This window comes from Mytilus edulis, chromosome 6 (genome assembly GCF_963676685.1).
Source record: "Mytilus edulis chromosome 6, xbMytEdul2.2, whole genome shotgun sequence".
Taxonomy (NCBI): Eukaryota; Metazoa; Mollusca; class Bivalvia; order Mytilida; family Mytilidae; genus Mytilus; species Mytilus edulis.
In genome coordinates this window covers 56,765,234-56,787,733 of record NC_092349.1, presented here as the reverse complement: position 1 = coordinate 56,787,733, position 22,500 = coordinate 56,765,234, and the positions used below count along the sequence as shown (strand labels likewise).

The window sequence follows — 22,500 nt, the reverse complement described above, 5'->3', positions numbered from 1 at the left end:
GAACCTTGAAACTCATGTCTTGTGATTTTTTGTAATGCCGACTGTAACTAATAGTATTAAAATGTTATAGACCTGAATTGGTAATAAATTAATAATCTTATCTCTAGGTTTTGAATATACATGTCATAAGTGGATATACTAATTAACAAGTTATTGTAAAAGTTGGTGGACACGTGCCTGTAATCGTTGTTAATTGGAAAGATCATAGGTCATAATAAATATATCACAGATTACTTACACATAAAATATTACTCCTAAAATAGATACAAATCAGCACCAATAACACAAAGGACACATTAAATGCCATTATCGAAATATATGTAAAAAAAAAATGCCTACCTTTTCAATGATTTTACCCCGTCGAACTCTTCATTAGTGAAACAACAATTCTCACATAGAAAAGACAGGTTAGCATCAGACCATTTCTGTAACAATACATCACTCATGGGTACACATTTGGTATGGACCCATTTCTCACAGCCAGTGCACTGAATTGCATCAATGACACAATCATCAGTACATTCAGTACATTTTATACACGGATATTTCATTTCCTCTGACATTTTGGAAGAATAAGCACCAAAATCGTAAATTACTTTTTATATGCAAAATGTTACTAAAATAATACCAAGCCGTTGTCTTCATATTTCTTTGATGAACAAAATTTGAGAAAATTGAAATTTTTGTACTTTGTATTAAAACAACACCAAGCTTTAGTTTAAAAGGAGATATTTGGAGAAAATTGTCCAGTAATTACAGCATTTAATAAGAAAACAATATAATTACTAAGATTTTGGATCATTTTGAAAACATGTTATTTTAGTAAAAACTTTGACGAATCATAATTTATTTCATTTTATTAACAATAACAATAACGATATAAATAAAATTTATTAACAATAGAGACATATAATTAATTAACAACAATCAGTTTTATATGAATGTTTAACATTTTTTTTTAATAAAATCTATTCTTTCAGTACATTTGATACTTTTCTTTTCTGTCAGTTCTTCTAAGATCTTCTAATACTTTGATTTTCTTAAGTTGTCTACCTTTAGAATGTCCGCCATATTGTGTCAACAAGGATTTTGCATACAAGACATAGAAAATGATTTTTTGACCTGAAATTGCATTTTTATTGAATAAAAACGAGTATTATCTCTTATTAATATTCTTTATTATTGTAAAAAGTAGTAAAAACACAATAAAAACACCTATAACACAATTAAAAATCTTGTTCTCGGGATATATAATCTTGTTTTCGGGATATTATGTTGTTCTCGTAGTTCTCGGGAAATCGTGGTACCGTGAGAACATTTTTTTTGTTTTATAATAATTGGATTCAAACGGAAAGTGACACTTGGTATGGTAAGAAAATTACTTTTACAAAATACCTATAATAACTATTTCTGATATTTAAATATCACGTATATATGTGTGTGGAAGGGGTTAGGGTAGTGATGGGGACGTGGGGAATTTAGTTGGGAAAAGAAAGTACTATTTTAATATCAGGATGTTCAATACCCCAGTACCACTAGGCCACGATCGCAATACGATCTGTGAAAAAAATGCAAATTTTGATGATCGTGGTACGATCGTGTAGGTCGCAGTAAGATCGTACCACGGTCGTGGTGAGGTCTTCAAGAACGTGAAGAGCGTAGCCAACTTTAAATATGTTCAAAACAATCGTGGTGCGATCGTGGAGAAATTAGGTCGTAGTAGAAGCGTAGTGAGAGCGCACTAAGATCGTAGTAAGATCGCAAAGGTCGCTGTACAATCGTAGCGAGAGCGTAGCGAAAGCGTGATTCTATTCGGAGAGATTGCGCTACGATCTCACAGCGACGTTATCACGACCTAACTACGACCATCACGTTCTCACCGCGACCCAACTACGCTTCCACTACGACTTTACCACGCTGTTCACGACCATAGTACGATTCTAGCACGCCCTTGCCGTCCTCATCACGCTCTTCTCACTACACGACCTTACTACGTTCACACTACGACCATCATTTTTATTGTCATTTTCACATAAAATGTATAAAAAAAAACTCCCTTTATTTTGTTTGTCTGAATGTATTTATCCATTTGCTCTAACGGCTCAACCATGCTTCTCGTTTTTATATAGATTAGACCGTTGGTTTTCCCGTTTAAATGGATTAATAACATTAGTATTTTTTGGGCCCTTTATAGCGTGCTGTTCGGTGTGAGCCAAGGCTCCGTATTAAAGTCCGTACCTTGGCCTATAATGGTATACTTTTATAGCTTTTTACGTTGATGAAGAGTTGTCTCATTGGCACTCATACCACATCTTCCTATATATATTGACACATCTGTGTCATCTCTGCTATCGTTCACTAAAATATCGTCATTTGAGCTTTATGGACCAGCAATACGTTGTAATTTAGGTTTGATTGGTCGTTTCGACATCTCTTGATGACAAGTATTATACTACTTATATATGCACTGGGGTAAAGCTGATGACCGTAACTGTATTCCTGGTCATCCCAAGATGTCGGATGAATAATTAGGTCAGTTTCTGTATTGTCTGTTAAAGGGTTTCTATATCATTTTCTTTACAAAACATACATTGGTACGATGTAAATTTATAAAAGATTCACAAGGAAATCACAAATTGCTACCGAGAAATGTGAATGAAACAGGAAATTGGATTTTAAAAAATCGCTAAGATGACCGTAAATCATAATCGAGATGACCGTAACAGGATCAGCGATTCATAACAAGGGTGTCCGTAATTGGCTAAAAGATGACCGTAATTTGTAGAGGATGACCGTAACTTTTAAAGGATGGACGTCAATTCTGACAGAAATATCCATATTTGTATTCATAGCTTTTTAGTGGGTTTGTCTCAATAAGGGCTCGGTTGGCGGGTATAAATATGATTCATCAATTTCTTAAACTTTTTAACTATTTGCCGTATTTTGAGTTCAGACAATGATATTAAATTGTATATTTCTCGTATAAATAAATAATATTTATTGATAACGACGTTAAAATTTTAATACAAATTGACAGCGATACGACAGAAAGTTGCAGAAAAAAACCCATTAATTAAACATATGAATATCCGGTAATCGAGCCGATGTGGATGATTCCAGAGGAAGCATATTTAAAAATCTTAATTTGTGCTCTAAAGACAGACGAATATAGGTGAAAAAGGTTTTGATAAAAATCAACTAGCTGTCGGAAGATGGCTCACTCGGAATTTTTTGAAACAACAGATAAAATACTGACTGGCCAATAGTTATCAATTTCGAGTTGATTATTATTTTTGTGAAGTGGCACCACTTGAGCCTAGATATAATTTTGTTATTGGTTTCACAACTGCAGTTTTTGCCAATTTCAGTTTTTAAACGGATAACCCGTCTTTACCTAGCTGTAGCTTTATTTATTCGAAGTTTGTCAAGGTTCCCCATTGTAATACGCTATTCGCACAAGACTATTTTGATTATCTATTTTGCTGGAGCTCGCCTTCACTAGTTTGGTCGTAGTATTTTAAATACATTTTCTGTTATTTTACTTGCAAGACAAAATTGAAGATCAATCAACATTGGCATTTTTTAAAAGGTGTATTTATTACAAGACATTAATTGGAATCCTAGAAAGAAAAAAAATCCTTTTGCTTGTAGTTGGAGGATACATATAGTGAACTATGAATTTGAACCTCGTCTTATTCTCTTTTTACCTATAGGATAATATTAATGCTATCTTATAAATACGTTTCAAACCAACACTATTAATTATTTGATAAGAAAATGTAATACAAATACGAATAATTCTTTGAATTAATGGTCATCCTTCATATACTACGGTCATCCTTTTCAAACTACGGTCATCTGTTTATCAATCACGGTCATCCTTGTTATATGTTACGGTCATCTTGAAAATATTTTAATGATGATTTACGGTCATCTTAGGGATTTTTTCAAATCCAATTTCCAGTTTCATACACATTTCTCAGTAGTAATTTTCGATTTCCGTGTGAATCTTTTATAAATTTACATCGTATCAATGTATGCTTTGTAAAGAAAATGATATAGAAACCCTTTAACAGACAATACAGAAACTGACCTAATTTTTCATCCGACATCTTGGGATAACCGTGAATGCAGTTACGGTCATCAGCTTTATCCCAGTGTATGTGTATAGTATCAGTTTAATTGAAGTCTGGAGCTGGCATGTCAGTTAACTGCTAGTAGTCTGTTGTTATTTATGTATTATTGTCATTTTGTTTATTTTCTTTAGTCACATCTTCTGACATCAGATTCGAACTTCTCTTGAACTGAATTTTAATGTGCGTATTGTTATGCGTTTACTTTTCTTCATTGGCTAGAGGTATAGGAGGGTTGAGATCTCACAAACATGTTTAACCCCACTATTTTTGCGCCTGTCCCAAGTCAGGAGCCTCTGGCCTTTGTTAGTCTTGTACTATTTTTAATTTTAGTTTCTTGTGTACTATTTGGAGTTCAGTATGGCGTTCATACTTTGCTCCCTCTGCCTCTACACCAACCCTACCATTGATATGAAACACGATATTGACGATATTGCTGAGAACGTAGTAAGATCGCGGTATGAACGTAGTATAATCGTGGAAAGAACGTGCTATGATCGCAGTAAGATCGTATTGCAATCGGATAACTCGTGGTATGGTCGTAGTGAGAACGTGAAGAGCGTAGAAAGATCTTCGTAAGCGAAGTGAGGTCGCAGAATAAGCGCGGTGAGAACGTGGTTCAATCGTAATTAGGACGTACATGTAGTAGCATCGTGAAAGCAACGAAAATTAACATTTTCATGCCGCTCATACCGCGACCTCACCACGATCTAAATTTATTTTTTGATCGCGGTGAGCGTGGTGCGATCGTGGTCTAGTGGGACTGGGGCTTAACAAAGCAAAACCAAAAAAAAAAAACCAAAAAAATTGTGAATTCGTCACTTGTGTATTTCATGGAGAGAAAACAAAGGCCGAGATTCATTGTTCTCACTTTGAAATTTGAAAGTCTATTGACCCAGAAGTGTGGTTTTTTTTCCACTAAAGTTTAATAAAAATCTGCCATTTACTAATTAGACACCCCAGCTTTATTAAATACTGTTTGTATTTGTAAACCGATTTTGTATGGTCACAGATGTCGTGTAAGTGTTTTACAGATACTTATTCGATATTTTTTGAATGTTGCTGCACATTCTTTTATCATCTACGTATACACTTAGGCCGTGTTCACATTGACCTAAACTCGGTGTTGTGTAAGTGTAACTCACACGTAAACTAAACAAAATTACGTTCCCATTGATAAAATTCAATGTTTACATGTAGTGTAAAACATGTTTTATCTACATGCAGTCGAATTTTTGAATAAAATTGATATTTATAACAATTATTAATAAAGTTCTTTACAGAAATATTTGTCTAAACTTGATATATTTTTTTTTTTTTTAAACTGAACGTAGCTTTATTAAGTCCTTATCAGAGAATTTTAGGTTTTTGACATACGTAATACGTAACATACCTTAACATTTCAAAAAATGTTTATTGTTATCTCCCGTTGACCATTTAACTTGTAAATTAAACAAAAGTCATATATTTTGACGTACGTAATACACCTTAACTTGGTCGTTGTAAAATTGTGGTTGTCTCCCTTTTTACATTTAGTTCAAATCTATTTAAAATAGCGTTCTCTACAACCGAACGTTTACACTATTATTATATCTGAACGTAAGAAAATGCAAACTTTGTTCGCAGGGGACACAGGTATATTTTGAATGATATGCAGTTAACAATGTTTCCTATTTTCGTACAAAAAAAGTTTCTTTTCAACTAATTTGTGAATATGGCGTGCCACGTTCAGAGAGTATACGGGAAAATAAGTTTTTGAACATATTTATTCTAAAAAGGATAAAGTTGTTCAAAGATGAAGGGCATTGTACAAGTATAGTAATTTAGGTTAATATATACATGTAGGTTTTTGTGTGTTTTCTAATACTTAAGCATATCAAAATACCCGGATTACTTTATCATCAGATAGTTTTGGGTGTTATTTTATTTGATTGCCATTAACATGAGTAAGGACTTTTGTTAATATTTGTAAGAATATCAAACATTTTTTTTTGTCTTATTGATAACAGCTTTTATCTATTTTTCAATGAAGGATCTGTGTCGTGTGTGCCACAATCTAACAAGAATTTTTTTACCTGGAAAATTCATTATGGCAAGTGATAAAAAAAACATATCGCATGTTTAGAATCCCTTGAAGGATGCAGATTCGAGAGTGTCAACAGGTTTGTTACAAACGGACGGACCTACGGACCGACAGCGCGATTGAAGGTAGCATTGTGTTACTATTATCCTTCGAAGCATCCCTGGTGAAAAGTAATTACTTTAGAAAAAAGAAAGCTGTCGCGGGAAAAGAAAAGGTCGGCGTTTCGACAAAAAAATCCAAAGGCGAGATACGGTTTCAAATGGTGCAGAATGGGTTATAATATCTCAACCATTTATGTCAACGAAGCGTGACTAGACGCTAAGATTATTGAACCTTTTTACGACAATCAGCGTATAAATTGTGACTTAAAAAATTGACTGTCACATGCAATGTTGTACTGGCTTAGCTGTCAATCAAAAACAATACATAACCATAATAGGTGAACCATGCCGAGTAAAGACAAATAATAGTACAGAAGACATAACATAGAAAACTAAAGACTAATCAATACTAACCCCACCAAACACTGGGGTGATCTCAGATGCTCTGGAAGGGTAAGAGATCTTACTCCACATGTGGCAACCATCGTGATGCTTATGTTATTACAAATTCGGTAAATAGTTTAATTCGGAAGTTCACATTCGTGAAAATGGAAGAGTATTGTAGATAATCCAGGCTACAACAAACTTGGATATATCGCAAAACCGTGGTTCTAAAGTGATAAATAAGTAACAGGGGCGGATCCAGACATTTCAAAAAGAAGGGTTCCAAAATAAAAGAAAAAAAAACAATGTTGTCTCCTTTTCCGTAATATTCACATATTTCTTTCTAATTTTCGAAAGAAAAAAAATAAGGATCAAATCATAGACCTCCACCCCTTGTACAGCCACTGAGTAAATTATTTGTAACTTTTTATCTGTAGTACATGGTAAGCTTGCATGGTCTGCAAGAAAACAACTGAGTTTTATCAACGATATTTGACTTTCTTGTGACCACCTGAAATTGATGCGCAGAATTCCATAATTGATGACCCTGACCTTTGCCTTTTTTAGTTAGTTTTAGGTTGATGTTCTTTTCTGAGTCATAATCTGAATTTGATTTTATTAATAATATATCATTATTGTTCAGTATAACATGTTTATTTTAAATTAAACTTGATGCACAAAAAATGTTTCCGAAGTGACGACGTAAAACTTGCCACTAGATACCAATATGGACTGTAACGGCCAAATCGAACTGAAAAGTCTTGAACATGTTAAATGACTGAGAAACAACAAAATGTTTACATTTTTCAGTTTTTAGTCCAATATTCAGATGTAATGTATACCAGTTGAGTCTGTTTAAATCTCATTCATCTATGCACGAGTTGGTATAAAAAAATGAAAAGGAATCGTACTTTCTTAATTTATTACAAGGACTGTAATTTGAAAAAATTGACTGAAAAGGCTTTTAAATATTGACAATTTTAACTTGTAAGAACGAAATAAAAATAATCTTGCATGGCATTTTCTGCAACCGTAGGAACATCTTGTTCTTCATCAAGATCATTTATAAATTCAGCCCTTTTCTTTGCAAGTCCAACACATTCAACAATACAAGAGAGTTAACCTTTACACTTGTCAACCTGTTGACCTATGCATTTATTTACTTTTTAACATGTCAATCTGTTAACCTTAAGCCTTTACACTTGTCAACCTGTCGACCTATGCATTTATCGACTTTTCAACTTGTCGACCTGTCAACCTTATAACCTTTACACTTGTCAACCGTTCAACCTATCATGCATTTATCGACTTTTCAAGATATCGACCTGTCAATCTGATGACCTTAACGCTTGTCAACCTTGTAGACCTTTTTAGGATCAACTTTTCAACCTTTCTAGTGTAAACATGTCGACCTGTTACTCTGTTAACTTATGTACAAACATGACTAAACCGATTTACATCTTAAATTAAACCGATGGAACTACAGTACCGTTTATCTTAATTGACCCGACCTATAATGAGGTATAGTCAGATAGTTGAATTAATTTCCGTCAGTTCGATAGAATGCCGACCATGCAGACTTATTTGCATTCTTGTACAGTGAGGTCGATAATTCTCTCAGTCTCGAGAAGAAGGAAGACGGATAAAAAGGAATGGCAAATATTGACAAATTCAAATACCAAAAACAAAGTTTGTGGTAATTTATTTTTCCGTCAAATGTGTTATTTCCTATTTTTTTTGTACACCTTTTACTTTCGTCCATTGTTTTTGATAAGGATGCAACCCATTTATTTTTAGGGGAGGGGTGCATGGATAAACTTTTAGTCGAAATTTTGATTGAACCTAATTTGTTCAAGCTTGCCAACATTTCTTTTCTATATTCCAATCATCTTGTTTTACGACTATTTTTTGTTCTGCCTTTTGATTTTGTAAATACTCTTCCAAACTTGGTTTCATCATAAATTCGAAGGTCCTGCCTATTTATTTCAAATTTGATCAAGCTCCCTCCGAAATAGATATGATTGTATAAAAAAAGAACCTTATGTTTAACGCATAAATATAGAATAAACATACATTGTCCCGAAATATCAATGCTTAGAAACAGCCTCGCTTTCTACCTGTTTCTAAGCCTTGTACAAATAACACTGATATTTCGAGACAATTTACGGTTATTCTGTATTTAATTTGTAATTAAGTCATCGATCATTTAGATTTTTTTTTTTGGGGGGGGGGGAGACTCTGTCTGACGTGGAAATTTTGTTTCGAAAAATATCTAATGGGCAGAAATATCTTCATTTTAATTTCCCAGCAACCCCCACCCCTGCCCTACCCCACCTAAAAAAATAGAATGGTCCGTGCCTGTTACACGAATGTTATTTTAGAATTAAAACAATATTATACCTTTCCGACTGAAAATATAAAAAAAAATACAAAACCGGCGAAGGGAGACGAACACAATTTATATTATGTCTTATAAGTCCGGATAATTGTTAGCCTAAGTTTTTTGCGTTAACGTACGTAAGTTTCGTTTGAAACGTAAAATTCTCTATCAAGACTCAAAGCAGCATCATTGCCGAACACATAATTCATTTGAAAATTAAGGTATTTCCGAATCGACTTGACTTGCACAGAAATGTTTGCCACTGGTCTTTACTCAAACAACGAGTCACTCATAAATGCATAACTTAAAAAGTGTGAGGTAAATGTATTGTTTGTCTGGTACATGTATCTCGGATCCGTTAAATTACCCTTAAAACTAAAAAAAACATTACCCCCTCTCTTTGCCAAATACTCCTTGGAGAAGAAATACCATTTGAAACAAACAGAAAAGATAGGAATATAGTAAAATATATCATTCCTTCTTCTCCTTTAATCTCTGTACCGATGTAATGCATTGGCTTTATGAGAATAAAAATATATATTTTTCGCCTGTAAGCACGCTGCTGCAGCCTACGTTTTCTAATGCTTAATCGAGACATCTTTATTATTTTTAAACTACTGCAAATCATCAAAATGGCTTTCATAAAGAAGCAACCACGTAACTTAAAAAAAAAAGGGGGGGGGGGTATTTTGTTCATTTATCTGAGCCAGAAATTTTTCCGCGCAAACGTAACATTCCGGGTTTTTTTTCGATGCTGCTGGTAATCATTTTATTTTTCAACATGTAACACTATAATATATGGGAAAACTCTTGATTTAGAATATTTTTGTATCATCTGTAGGACTTTTTTTTTTATCCAATTGGGGTTGGGAATATTTCCATCGATACCCCCCTCGATTTGAAGTCACTTCTAGAAAAGTTGTCCGAAAACTTTGCATTCGGTTCTACGTAATGAACATTTAAATGACATAGAGTTTACAAGTGTGAACAAATCTTATGTACACTAGGTAATTAAACAAGGTGTATAGATGAGAACAAATTTAATGTGAAACCAATGGCCAGTACATTAAACTAGTTGTAAACAAGTTTACTGTACATGGCGTTTGGTGTGAACACGGCCTTAGTCTTTGATTTTATTAAATGTCAAATAAAGGACACCTTGATTTTATTAAAATGTCAAATAAAGGACACCTTGCGTACAAATGATTTTAAAGCTTATTACTAGTTATAACCACATTTATAAATTTGACAAAAATTTATCATAAAAGAAGACCAAAGGAAAAATACTCAAAAATATAGCGATAATAAGAAACTATAATAATTGATTCGTTATTTTAAAACTATCATGCACTCGTCTATGTTATATCATATTCATAAAAGTTGAGAGAATTCAAATATTCTGCTTGGTTGATTTAATATGTTTTTGTAAGGCTTTCATGCATGCTCATACAAAAATGAAATGATAAACATGATAAATGCAATAAGCTAGGGCAGCTATATTTTATATCGCGTCTTCGATGTAAATCAATTTCAACATTTAACTAATCATGCGTATCAAATAAAATCGTTAATGAATTGTTAATCTAATCGACGATTTCATTCATACAAAAAATTTGAGACGGATGCGCTCTGTTTCTAAAAGTGTCGGGTTTCAGTACACATAAATATTCGATCACAGGTATTCACGGATGTATAAACACTAAAGGTGAGGAAAACGTTAATTCAAAGGTATGTTAGGTCAATCATTTGTTATTGAAAACATCCTAGTTTTAGTTATTTGTTTTTACTAAGAATGAGATTGAAAGATGAATGTGTCTGACAATGGACCGGTTAACATATCATATTTATTTAGTAATTGCTACGGAACTTTTCAGTTAACCTATATAAAGATTTACCACTTTTCAATGTACGCGCTTGACTGAACGTAGCCTGTCTTTTACTGTTACATTCCTAAGTTAAGGAAGCTAGTGCAGGATTATCATAAAAAATGAAATACACATGATTCGTACATCAATTTATGAATTTCAAATTTTAATCAATATTTCATTTCAACTATTAATACCAGGGGCGGATCCAGCCATTTAAAAAGGGGGGTGGTCCCAACCTGGGATAAAAGTGGGATGGTGTCCAACCGTACGTAGGTCCTAATTCAAATGCATTGATCGTCCTAAAAAAAAGGGGGTTCCGAACCCCCTCCCCCTCCCCCTGGTTGACCCGTTCCGCCAATGAATATAATAAGATTTTAATTGTATTGCATATCGAGTCACTATATATATACGTTCGTACGCACTTTCTAATTCATTTTATCGGCTGCTGATTTTGATGGACATAACTCATAAAGTAATGAAATAAATCCTGCTATGGTATAAAATGTACGATCGATTATGTCCATGTTGCTAAGTGAATTTCAAACATCGCTGAATCAGTCAACTGGTTTGTTATACATGTTATATAAATATAGCATATTGAGGTATTATGAATGGAAAAAATAAACGTCAACAACATTAAGCAGACTATTTAAAAATAAAATATCTAAAACCTTCCAGTCTGTCTCGAGTTTGCCAGTCCTGAGTTATTTTAGGGGGGGGGGGGGGGGCGTTCATAGGGTTCAAACCTGCAACGGGGGAGTTACAGCCTAGGCTGTTTTCATCGTTATTTCGTGTTTCTAAGAAAAATTAAATGAATATGGATATTAGACCATAGACGTTTTGGTTCGACAATAAAACAATAATTATGTATTTTCTATACTATTCAATTTGTCAAGTTTCAAATGAGTCCAGACAAGTAATGAGTATATGGAAAAGATCCAAAATCATTTGGATATGTAACAAAAAGAAACTATTTACCAGTCCAGTAACGTGTTTCCTGATTTGAGATAGGCGCATGATCATGTGACGGGGGTTTGTGCAGTAGAGTTTGAGTATTCAACCCTCCCCCTTTTTTCCTGGTGTGCTTATATTTGACGATTATGATTATTATTTTGTATTTTGTTCTCTTCTCTTTTTTCTTCATTTCTTAATAGCTGTTGTTTATCAATAATGATAAAAGCATTAGATAAACCAGTTTATATAAAAAGTGTGAATGTTTTGTTAATTCCCGCTCGGTCTATTAATATTATAAAAATATCTGACGGCCTCTGTCACTCCATTTCATGGTACAAAGAGACGATAAGCAGTGGCGGATCCAGGGGGGGGGGTCCGGGGGTGCGCACCCCCCCCCTTTATTTTTGCCGATCAATGCATTTGTATCGGGACATATGTTTTGCACCCCCCCCCCCTTTGCCCTGGGTGCCCTGGGTTAGCACCCCCCCCCCCCCCCCCCCCCTTTCGAAAATTCCTGCATCCGCCCCTGATAAGTTGCAAAAAAGTGACACGATATTGACAGTCACGCTCCAATCTAGTTCAGGTAGTTCATATCGTCATAGTCACGCATCAGTAGCAATGTTATTTTCACTTTATTTCACAGAGTTAAAATTACGTTAAAAGTTTGAACCTGCAGTTTTGAATAACTGTATATAAATTATTTGAGAGTCGAGATGGAGGATCAATTTCTCTTTTCTTTACATTTTTTGCACATGTTTTCTATTATTAATATTTTATTTAGCACCCCATTATTTTCTTTCATTATTTGAGGGTCCTATTTTCTCTTTTCTTTATTTATTTGGTATTTTTTTCTGAAATATTGGCCAAATTTTATCTCATAATTTTGAAAGTCCACCCTCTTAAATCTTTTAAATTCAGTCTATACCTAATATGAAAAGACTGAGTCATTGAGAGTTTCAGTTTAGCAATAAAGCTTTTATATGAAAACTAGAAACATTTCTGTTAACGTAGATTAATAAAGCTTTAGTCGACCAATGATGACCATTGGATTATCAGTCGGGTTTTTGGTAGATAAGGAAAAGTCAGTCACACTTAAAATTTGAAAAAAAAACGTTTTTTTCTGTAGCCGTATATTTGAGTTGGGGACAAATCTTTTGATTCGTCGCTGTTATTGACACAAGAGCGATATTGTGCTAAATTAATGCTACTAGTTAACTAAACTTAATCTCTATATTTGCACAGAAATTAATTACTATATAAAAGTTTTGATAAATCTTTCAACTTAACCCGTTGATGGAAAGGTTTAAACCTCAAAGCAATGATTTTAAAAGGGCATATATCGTATTGCTTGTCCCTTATGCGCGTGCACGGGTGTAATCTTGCAATAAAGATTAAAATCCAAACGATGCCGCAGACGTTTTTAAAATAGAAAAGAAATATATGCAGTTATCACCTTTAAGCAAAGCAAAGAAGATAATGCAAAAAATCACTTGTAGATTCTAGATGGGGGCTTATAGGTACCCTCTCCCCCTTTTATTGCAAAATATAAAAAAAAAAAAAAATAGCAATAAATAGTCCAAATATTTTATGGGCAATCTGAAATATTACCCCCCTATTTAGTCCTATGATATAAGACTTCGTAGGTTCATATCGTTTGTATTAAACGTTTTTTATCGGATGAACATGATTAAGTGGTTCAGCATTGATAATATAAAAAAATGTCCGATAAAAAACGTTGAATGTAAACGATGTGAAGTTACTAACTTGCGGAAGTCTAACTAGCCCCCTTATTTAGAAAATCTTACATCCGTATACACTCTTTCCATTAATGTTTATAAACAGACAAGCCTGCATTTATACATGCCCGCTAACTGAGACCCTTCATAGATGCCTAGTAAGCGAGCACGTACATGTAAAAGAATCCAGCGTTGAAGCAGAACATTCGATTTTCTTTTGGATACCTTTTAAAATACCTAGCTTGTGTGTAAATTTAACGTTGTTTTCATCACATTTTTGCTTCCTGTTATTATCTTTAAATTCTTTTAGCGTTATTAGTTAATTGTGATTTTAACTTTCAAACAATTAACTGCCATGTTTTTTTTAGGTCGGCCTTATTCGTTGAAATTGGGAAAAATTACAATTTTGGAGGAAAGGGCTGACCTTCTCAGTCTGAATTAAGTCTTATATCTGAAAAAAAGGGATCTTATATACAGTATCAGAACTACAAAATTCTTAATTAATATATGACAGTTTGGAATTCAAAAGAAGAACTTAAATTGTGTGGCTTCTCCAAATAACATATCGATCAATGCCTTAATATGCCCTCAGTCTGGTTTTCGGGACTCCTTAAGGAGATTGGTATAATAGAGGAAATTTGAATAAAACGATTTATAAAATAAAAACATAATAAGCCTTTTTTGTTTATTTTCAGTTTGAATCACAGAGCTGTGTTTGTGTAGATTATCCGCCTATATGTATAACGTGGTATGTATGGATCTATTGTAAAATCCGTCATATAGCCTTTAACATTACATGTAATAATATTCAGTAAAACTGCAAAATTACTTTAATGACCTTTATATTGTCTACACGGAAATGTCGGCTTTTGCTGTGCACAATGACACAACCGTTAGAACCAGAAAATAATCTGTTAAATTGACATTTTTGTCCTTTGATTTAAACAGATACGTAAAATTGACTTGGTATTAACCAAGTGAGGGAAAACATGTCGAATTTCTCTTTTGTATGTCAAAGTATTGTATAGGGACATTGCAATTAGATCGCTACGATATATTATATTATATAACTGCAGGGGCGGATGCAGGAATTTTCGAAAGGGGGGGGGTGCTAACCCAGGGCAAAGGGGGGTGCAAAACATATGTCCCGATACAAATGCATTGATCGGCAAAAATAAAGGGGGGGGGGTGCGCACCCCCGGAACCCCCCCCCCCCTGGATCCGCCACTGAACTGCCATGCAGTTTCGCGCGAAAATGTAGTATGTTTTTCACAATATTTTTAATATGCATATGTTCAATGAAAATTAAGTATTTAGTAATTCATTCATTCACAACGTAAAATATTGATACCACGTACTAAAGACCACTGGTGAAAAACTGATAATCGTAACTTTAATTACGACGATCCCAATATGGCGACGGCAGCAATACGTTAAATCTTTTCAGTCATTTTTCTCAAATGTATCATGTTGTCAAGAGTTACTCAGCTGCAAGGTTTTTCTATATCTATGTATGAAGACATCGTGTCATTTGGTTATAATTGCGTTGTAAAATTAGTACTCTTTAAATTTCAGATATGCTTAAAAGATGACACCTTCCTGTGCAAGCACCATACATGTATTTTGTTCCTGTCATATGAACCGAAAATGTAGGATATTATTTTTTATGATCGTTTTTGTGCCGTTTTTCCTATTTGTAACAGTTTATTACAACTGGCCAGTTTTTCATGTGTTTATAAACCAAGATATAATGAGTCCTTGTGTTCTTCCGCAGTTCGACTTTTACGATTCATCCATTGCTAATTTCTTCTGGAAACCGGATCCAGTTAAGTGTGAACCATGGGATGCTCTTATGTTAATAGATTCAGATGGGATGTTACAATTCAATAGTTCTGCAGTTAAAGCGTCGGGATATGATGATTTGAAGTGTGTCTACAAAAAAGTAGTTCGTGTCGGAGACTTCAATGTAACATTTACTGAAGAGACGGTATTCAAGAAACCAGTTTACATACCTCATGATATTATATATGTACAGTGTAAACAGAACGATAAATTAGTTTATGACAACCTTCATTTTCATATAGATTATAAATCAATTTTACAACAAAAACATTTAGGAACCGAAAATCAGGACGAATTAAGTATTTATATGTTTGGATTAGATTCTTTATCGCATTTACTTGCTGAACGTAAGATGCCACTGACTATGAACTATCTAAGAGACAATCTTGGTGCGTATATTTTAAACGGCTACACAAAAGTAGGTGACAATTCGTACCCGAATTTAGTTGCCCTGTACACTGGGACTACAGGAGGCAGCGAGTTGCCGGGAGTAAACATAGATACAATGCCTTTTGTGTGGAAGAATTTCTCCGGTAAAGGTTATGTTGACATGTATTGCGAAGATTGGCCAAGTATTGCCACATTTACTAACTTCACTGTTCCGCCAGCCCATCATTATTTTCGACCATTTTTCCTGGCAGCAGAAAAAATCCGCACGCAATCAATACGTAATGTAAGAAGATTATTGCTATTTTTAGAACATCATAACTTCAGATTAAAAGATGTTTCATTTTTATGTTTTGGCAACACACCGAAGCATCAGCTTGTTATAGACTATTATAAAAGATTTATAGAATCCTATGGGAACAAGAAAAAGATCGCAGTTTCATTCTTGAATGAGATTGGACATGATTTTCTTAATTTCTATGAGCATGGTGATAGAGACACGATGGAATTGTTCAAGTGGATGAAAGCAAGTAAAAAACTCGATAATGGAGTTATCGTTCTTTACGCAGATCATGGGCCGAGGTATAGCGAAATTCAAAACACTGGTATAGGTCGTGTTACCAGCATGATGCCAACTTTAGCGATATATATACCTCAACAAATACGGGACCGTTTTCCGCATTTACATGCAAATTTAATGAAAAATACCGAAAGACTCACAACACCATTTGACGTACACGAAACGTTAATGGATATCTTAAATAAAAATTTCCAGGTTCAAAAGCCAGTTGATATTCATAAGAGTATCCCAAGAGGTATAAGTCTGTTTCGGGAAATTCCGGAAAGCCGAAGCTGCAACCAGGCAGGAATTCCCGAACATTATTGTCCATGTTATTCATCCAAATACATTGATATAAAAGATCCTGTTGTAAAGGAGGTTTCTTTATATATTGTCAATAAAATAAACCATATTCTTGAACATGATTTTCACCGTTGTGCCAAATTAACATTAAACACAACACACCGCGCTTCGCTTGTGAAATCAAACTTTGTGCGCGACAAAGCTGTAGAAGAATGGTCTTTAAGAACGTTTGTATATACCTCTTCAGAAGACCGACGGTATCTTATAGCATTAGATACGTTCCCAAGTAAGGGTAAATTTGAAGCTACTGTTCAATATAATGGCAAATCTGATATGAAACTATTAGGGGATATAAGCAGAATAAATAAATACGGAAACCAGTCAAGTTGTATACCAGAGATTCGTGATCAACTAAAACTATACTGTTTCTGTATAAAATAGAATAAAAAAAATGTCATAAAATGAAATTTATACATTATGTTGTTGTTTTTATTTCCTATAGTTATTGTTTATTAATTTGAAACACCAAAGAGGCGGTATGATAAGAGCATTTAAGTGACTCTTGAAGTTGCAAATTAGAAAACTGAAGTACTGAACAATATTATATGCACCGCGGCATAAATCACAGATTAATATCAGATTTATATACTTCAAGAATATTTACTTTTTTTTTATTTTATTATATTTTATTTTTTACCTGTCTAATTATAATTTTTTCACGTTTTCATTTTTTTTCATTTTTTAACGTTTTTTAAGGGATGAAAAGGAGTGCGTATTATATACAACTTCGTACTATACACGGTACTTGTATATTAGCGATATCCGTTTAGGTGGAGTCTACTGTATAATATACGTCACGAAATTGATTACCACATAGCAAGTTGTAAAATGACAAACATAAAACAATTCCAACGAGAAAACTAACGGCCTGTTTTTTGTACAAAACAATAAATAAATTCCAAATATGATAGCCAGCTACAAGAGAAAGTCAATTAATAAGAGGCTCTTGATTTGAGATAGGAACATACAGAATGTGGTGAGGTGTAAGGCAGCAACCATTTGATTTTCGGGGGGGGGGGGGGGCTATGGATTTTTTTTGGGGAAAAGAGTTTGTTTCCAGTTTTTGGAGACTTGTCGCCAAAATAATAATTTGGTTTTTGACAAATAAAAATTTGTCCAGAAAAAAAAATCATAGTCACAAGTCCCCCCACCCCCAGAAATTCAAATGGTTGCTGCTTAACGTATTTGTGTTCCCACCGTAGACAGTGGTATAACAAAACTATATAAGAACAAACTAAAAGCATTTTTGGCAAAAACTTAACACAAGGCACATACAAAAAACAACAAACAAAAAAGGCTAAAGTCACTTAAGGATGTATTCTTCTGACATTTCAGTCTCGTTCAGTCTCAATGAAATCTCGTTCTGGAATTATTTCTAAAACATGTGATATAAGTGGAAAATAGCAATGTATTTGATAATTATCATAATCAAACTTAACTCTCTGGTCCGAGACCACAATTATTTCGTAGTGCATTTATTTTAGAACATAAATGAAAATTTTAAAAATCCCACCTGCGCTTTCTCAATGAAATTTTAACAGTGTGTTGTACTACTTTTGGGACAAATTATATCAAAATTATAGAAAAATGAAATTTTGAAATTTTATTACTAATCAAGTCAGTCTTTTTTAGTGAAATTTTGAGAAAAATGGGTGAGGGGTACAAAAATGATTTTACCAGAAACATAAACATCCCATATAACTTTTTCTTTTCAAATTTCATAGATATGTATTTTTTTCAATCATTTATAACAAGGAAGATGAAAAAATATGCATTTTGTTCTTTAAACAGAGAAAAATCCGAAATTTACAAAATTGACAAAATGGTAAATTAGACACGAAAAAACATCAAAATATGATAAAACTTTCTTATATTAACACCTACCTATAGTTTTTATACGACCGCAAAAATTAAAAAAAATTTGGTCGTATATTGGTATGACGTTGGCGTCGTCGTCGTCTGCGTCGTCGTCGTCGTCCGAATACTTTTTAGTTTTCGCACTCTAACTTTAGTAAAAGTGAATAGAAATCTATGAAATTTTAACACAAGGTTTATGACCACAAAAGGAAGGTTGGGATTGATTTTGGGAGTTTTGGTCCCAACATTTTATGTATTAGGGGCCAAAAAGGGCCCAAATAAGCATTTTCTTCGTTTTCACACTATAACTTTAGTTTAAGTAAATAGAAATCTATGAAATTTTAACACAAGGTTTATGACCACAAAGGGAAGGTTTGGATTGATTTTGGGAGTTTTGGTCCCAACATTTTAGGAATTAGGGGCCAAAAAGGGCCCAAATAAGCATGTTCTTGGTTTTCGCACTATAACTTTAGTTAAAGTAAATAGAAATCTAAATCTAATTAAAAACCGATCTCTCATCGCTCCCGTTTTCTGTTGGGACCTCAACTCCAAATATCAATCACAACCTTCCTTTTGTGATCATAAACCTTATGTTTAAATTTCATTGATTTCTATTTACTTATACTAAAGTTATTGTGCGAAAACCAAGAATAATGCTTATTTGGGCTTCTTTTTGGCCCCTAATTCCTAAACTGTTGGAACCAAAACTCCCAAAAACAATACCAACCTTCTTTTTGTGGTCATAAACCTTGTGTCAAAATTTCATAGATTTCTACAATCTAATTAAAAACCAATCTCTCACCGCTCACGTTTTCTGATATGTCGCGTGGGAGATCTAAGTATAAGTAAATAGAAATCAATGAAATTTAAACATAAGGTTTATGATCACAAAAGGAAGGTTGTGATTGATATTTGGAGTTGAGGTCCCAACAGTTTAGGAATTAGGGGCCAAAAAGAAGCCTAAATAAGCATTATTCTTGGTTTTCGCACAATAACTTTAGTATAAGTAAATAGAAATCAATGAAATTTAAACACAAGGTTTATGATCACAAAAGGAAGGTTGTGATTGATATTTGGAGTTGAGGTCCCAACAGTTTAGGAATTAGGGGCCAAAAAGGGGCCCAAATAAGCATTATTCTTGGTTTTCGCACCATAACTTGAGTATAAGTAAATAGAAATCTATGAAATTTAAACACAAGGTTTATGACCATTAAAGGAAGGTTGAGTTTGATTTTGGGAGTTTTGGTCCCAACAGTTCAGGAATAAGGGGCCCAAAGGGTCCAAAATTGAACTTAGTTTGATTTGAACAAAAATTGAATTCTTGGGGTTCTTTGATATGCTGAATCTAAAAATGTACTTAGATTTTTGATTATTGGCCCAGTTTTCAAGTTGGTCTAAATCGGGGTCCAAAATTAAACTTTGTTTGATTTCATCAAAAATTGAATAATTGGGGTTCTTTGATATGCCAAATCTAACTGTGTATGTAGATTCTTAATTTTTGGTCCTGTTTTCAAATTGGTCTACATTAAAGTCCAAAGGGTCCAAAATAAAACTAAGTTTGATTTTAACAAAAATTGAATTCTTGGACTTTTTTGATATGCTGAATCCAAACGTGTACTTAGATTTTTGATTATGGGCCCCGTTTTCAAGGATCCAAAATTATTATATTAAGTATTGTGCAATAGCAAGAAATTTTCAATTGCACAGTATTCAGGAATAGCAAGAAATCTTCAATTGCACAGTATTGTGCAATAGCAAGACATTAATCAATTGCACAGTATTGCGCAATAGCAAGAAATCTTCAATTGCACAGTATTGTGCAATAGCAAATATTTTCAATTGCACAGTATTGCGCAATAGTAAGAAATATCTAACTGCACAATATTGTGCAATAGCAAGAAATTTTTCAATTGGAGTTATCTTTCTTTGTCCAAAATAGTAGTTGAATCAACTTAAATCATTGTTTTATACAATATACAATGTATATTCACTTTTACTATCAACTGATAAATTAAAACAATCTTTACTATTCAGTGATAACAAGCACTTTATTTTACATTTTAATATTTTATGATGTATTTAAATGAGTAGTTATTGTTGCAAAATCCATTAGAAATTTGAATTGAGATCAGTTTTGGAAAAAGGGAAAGGGAGATGTGAAAAAAAATGGGGGGGGGTTAAATTTTTCTCATTTCAGATTTCATAAATAAAAAGAAAATTTCTTGAAACATGTTTTTGAGAGGATTAATATTCAACAGCATAGTGAATTGCTCAAAGGCAAAATAAATATTTTAAGTCTCATTAGACCACATTCATTCTGTGTCAGAAACCTATGCTGTGTCAACTATTTAATCACAATCCAAATTTAGAGCTGAATCCAGCTTGAATGTTGTGTCCATACTTGCCTCAACCGTTCAGGGTTCAACCTCTGCGGTCGTATAAAGCTGCGCCCTGTGGAGCATCTGGTTATGAGTTGAATTTATTCAGATTGGTCCCCTTCATCTTTATTGAGAGTATGAAAAAAAGTTTTATTGTGGAACTGTAAATTTTTTCACGATAAAAGCACAAAAATGGGTAAAAATTGATGAAAAATGGAAAAATCATCAAAATTGGGTACTTTCAGAGGGCCGTAGCCAAAAAAACAGTGCACCACCATATGATTTTTTTACAGTCATATAAACCCAAAAATCAGGTTAAGAAAAAAAGTTTAATTCTAGAAATTTTTGGCTCCTCAGAGATGTACATCCTTAAAACCGATCTGAGGGTACTCACAGTTACTAAAAGCTAGTCCAAAGACAATAACAACTATTTATTAAAGACTATAGATTTTAAGTTGATGGACATACAATCTTCACAATAGGTAGTTTTTTTCCACATTTGAATATGCAAAGCTCTAGATATATTCTCGTGTCTGGTCAGAGACAAAGCAAAGACACGGAATCTGTATTTGATCATATTTGGTTAATGTAAAATTAAAATTCTTTTAATTTCCGCCATGTGAAATCATATTTCCTCATTTACATAGTAAGAACCTAGTGGTGTTCGGTTGCAGTTTTCATACTAATGGCTTGGAACTAGCTGTCAGTAACTGCGAGTACCCTGAGATCTGTACTTATTGTCTTTTCATTGTTAGGATGTACAAGTACCCTGCCACGTCTTTGTGTTTTTGTTAGATTTTTTTATTTCTACATGTAAAGCCTTTTCAACTTATTTTACAATTTGTTCTTTATATAATGAATTGTCACACCACTGTCCCAGGAAACGGGGAAGGTTGGGCGCCCGCTATCATGTTTAACCCCGCCACATTCTATATGTGGCTGTCCCAAGTCATGAGACTGTAATTCAGTGGTTGTTTTTGTTTGTGTATATCATATTTGTGGTTCGTTTATTGTTTTGTATAGTTCGTTCTTGTTTTGTGCTATAGAACCACTGTCCAGGGTTAGGGCCGGGGCGCCTGCCAAAAAAGTTTAACCCAGCCACATTCTGTATGTATGTGCCTGTCAGAAGTCAGTAGCCTGTAACTCAGTGGTTATCGTTTCACGTTTGTTGCTGAATTAAATCTTTGTTTTTCTTTCATTATTTTATACAAAAATTAGACCGTTAGTTTTCTGGTTTGAATTGTTTTACTTTGTCATTTGTCTTTTATAGAACAGGTTTAATCCACCATTTTCTACATTTGAAAATGCCTGTACCAAGTCAGGAATATGACAGTTCTTGTCCATTCGTTTTTGATGCGTTTTGTTATTTGATTTTGCCCTGTGATTATGGACTTTCCGAATTGATTTTCCTTCAGTAAGTTCAGTATTTTTGTGATTTTACTTTTTATATATCGCTGACAATGCGGTATGAGTTT

General features: G+C 33.6%; 1 protein-coding gene across 3 annotated transcripts; it reads left to right on the top strand.

Moving 5' to 3' along the window:
• The first annotated feature begins 1,316 nt into the window (after nt 1–1,316).
• On the top strand, nt 1,317–17,201 carry LOC139527938 (uncharacterized). Of its 3 annotated transcripts, none has more exons than XM_071323630.1 (3): nt 1,317–1,369; nt 14,335–14,387; nt 15,215–17,201. In XM_071323630.1, exon 3 carries the CDS (start codon nt 15,228–15,230, stop codon nt 17,169–17,171), a length of 1,944 nt encoding a protein of 647 aa, XP_071179731.1. In that variant the 5' UTR covers nt 1,317–1,369; nt 14,335–14,387; nt 15,215–15,227; the 3' UTR covers nt 17,172–17,201. The 3 variants fall into 3 exon arrangements, with proteins under 3 accessions (XP_071179731.1, XP_071179732.1, XP_071179730.1); XM_071323631.1 differs by lacking the exon at nt 1,317–1,369 and adding an exon at nt 10,680–10,786; XM_071323629.1 differs by lacking the exon at nt 1,317–1,369 and adding an exon at nt 10,712–10,809.
• Nucleotides 17,202–22,500: the final 5,299 nt, after the last annotated feature.

Bases quoted from the DNA above. Each gene is read 5' to 3' on its own strand.
- LOC139527938 (XM_071323630.1), top strand. From the start codon at position 15,228: ATGACACCTTCCTGTGCAAGCACCATACATGTATTTTGTTCCTGTCAT.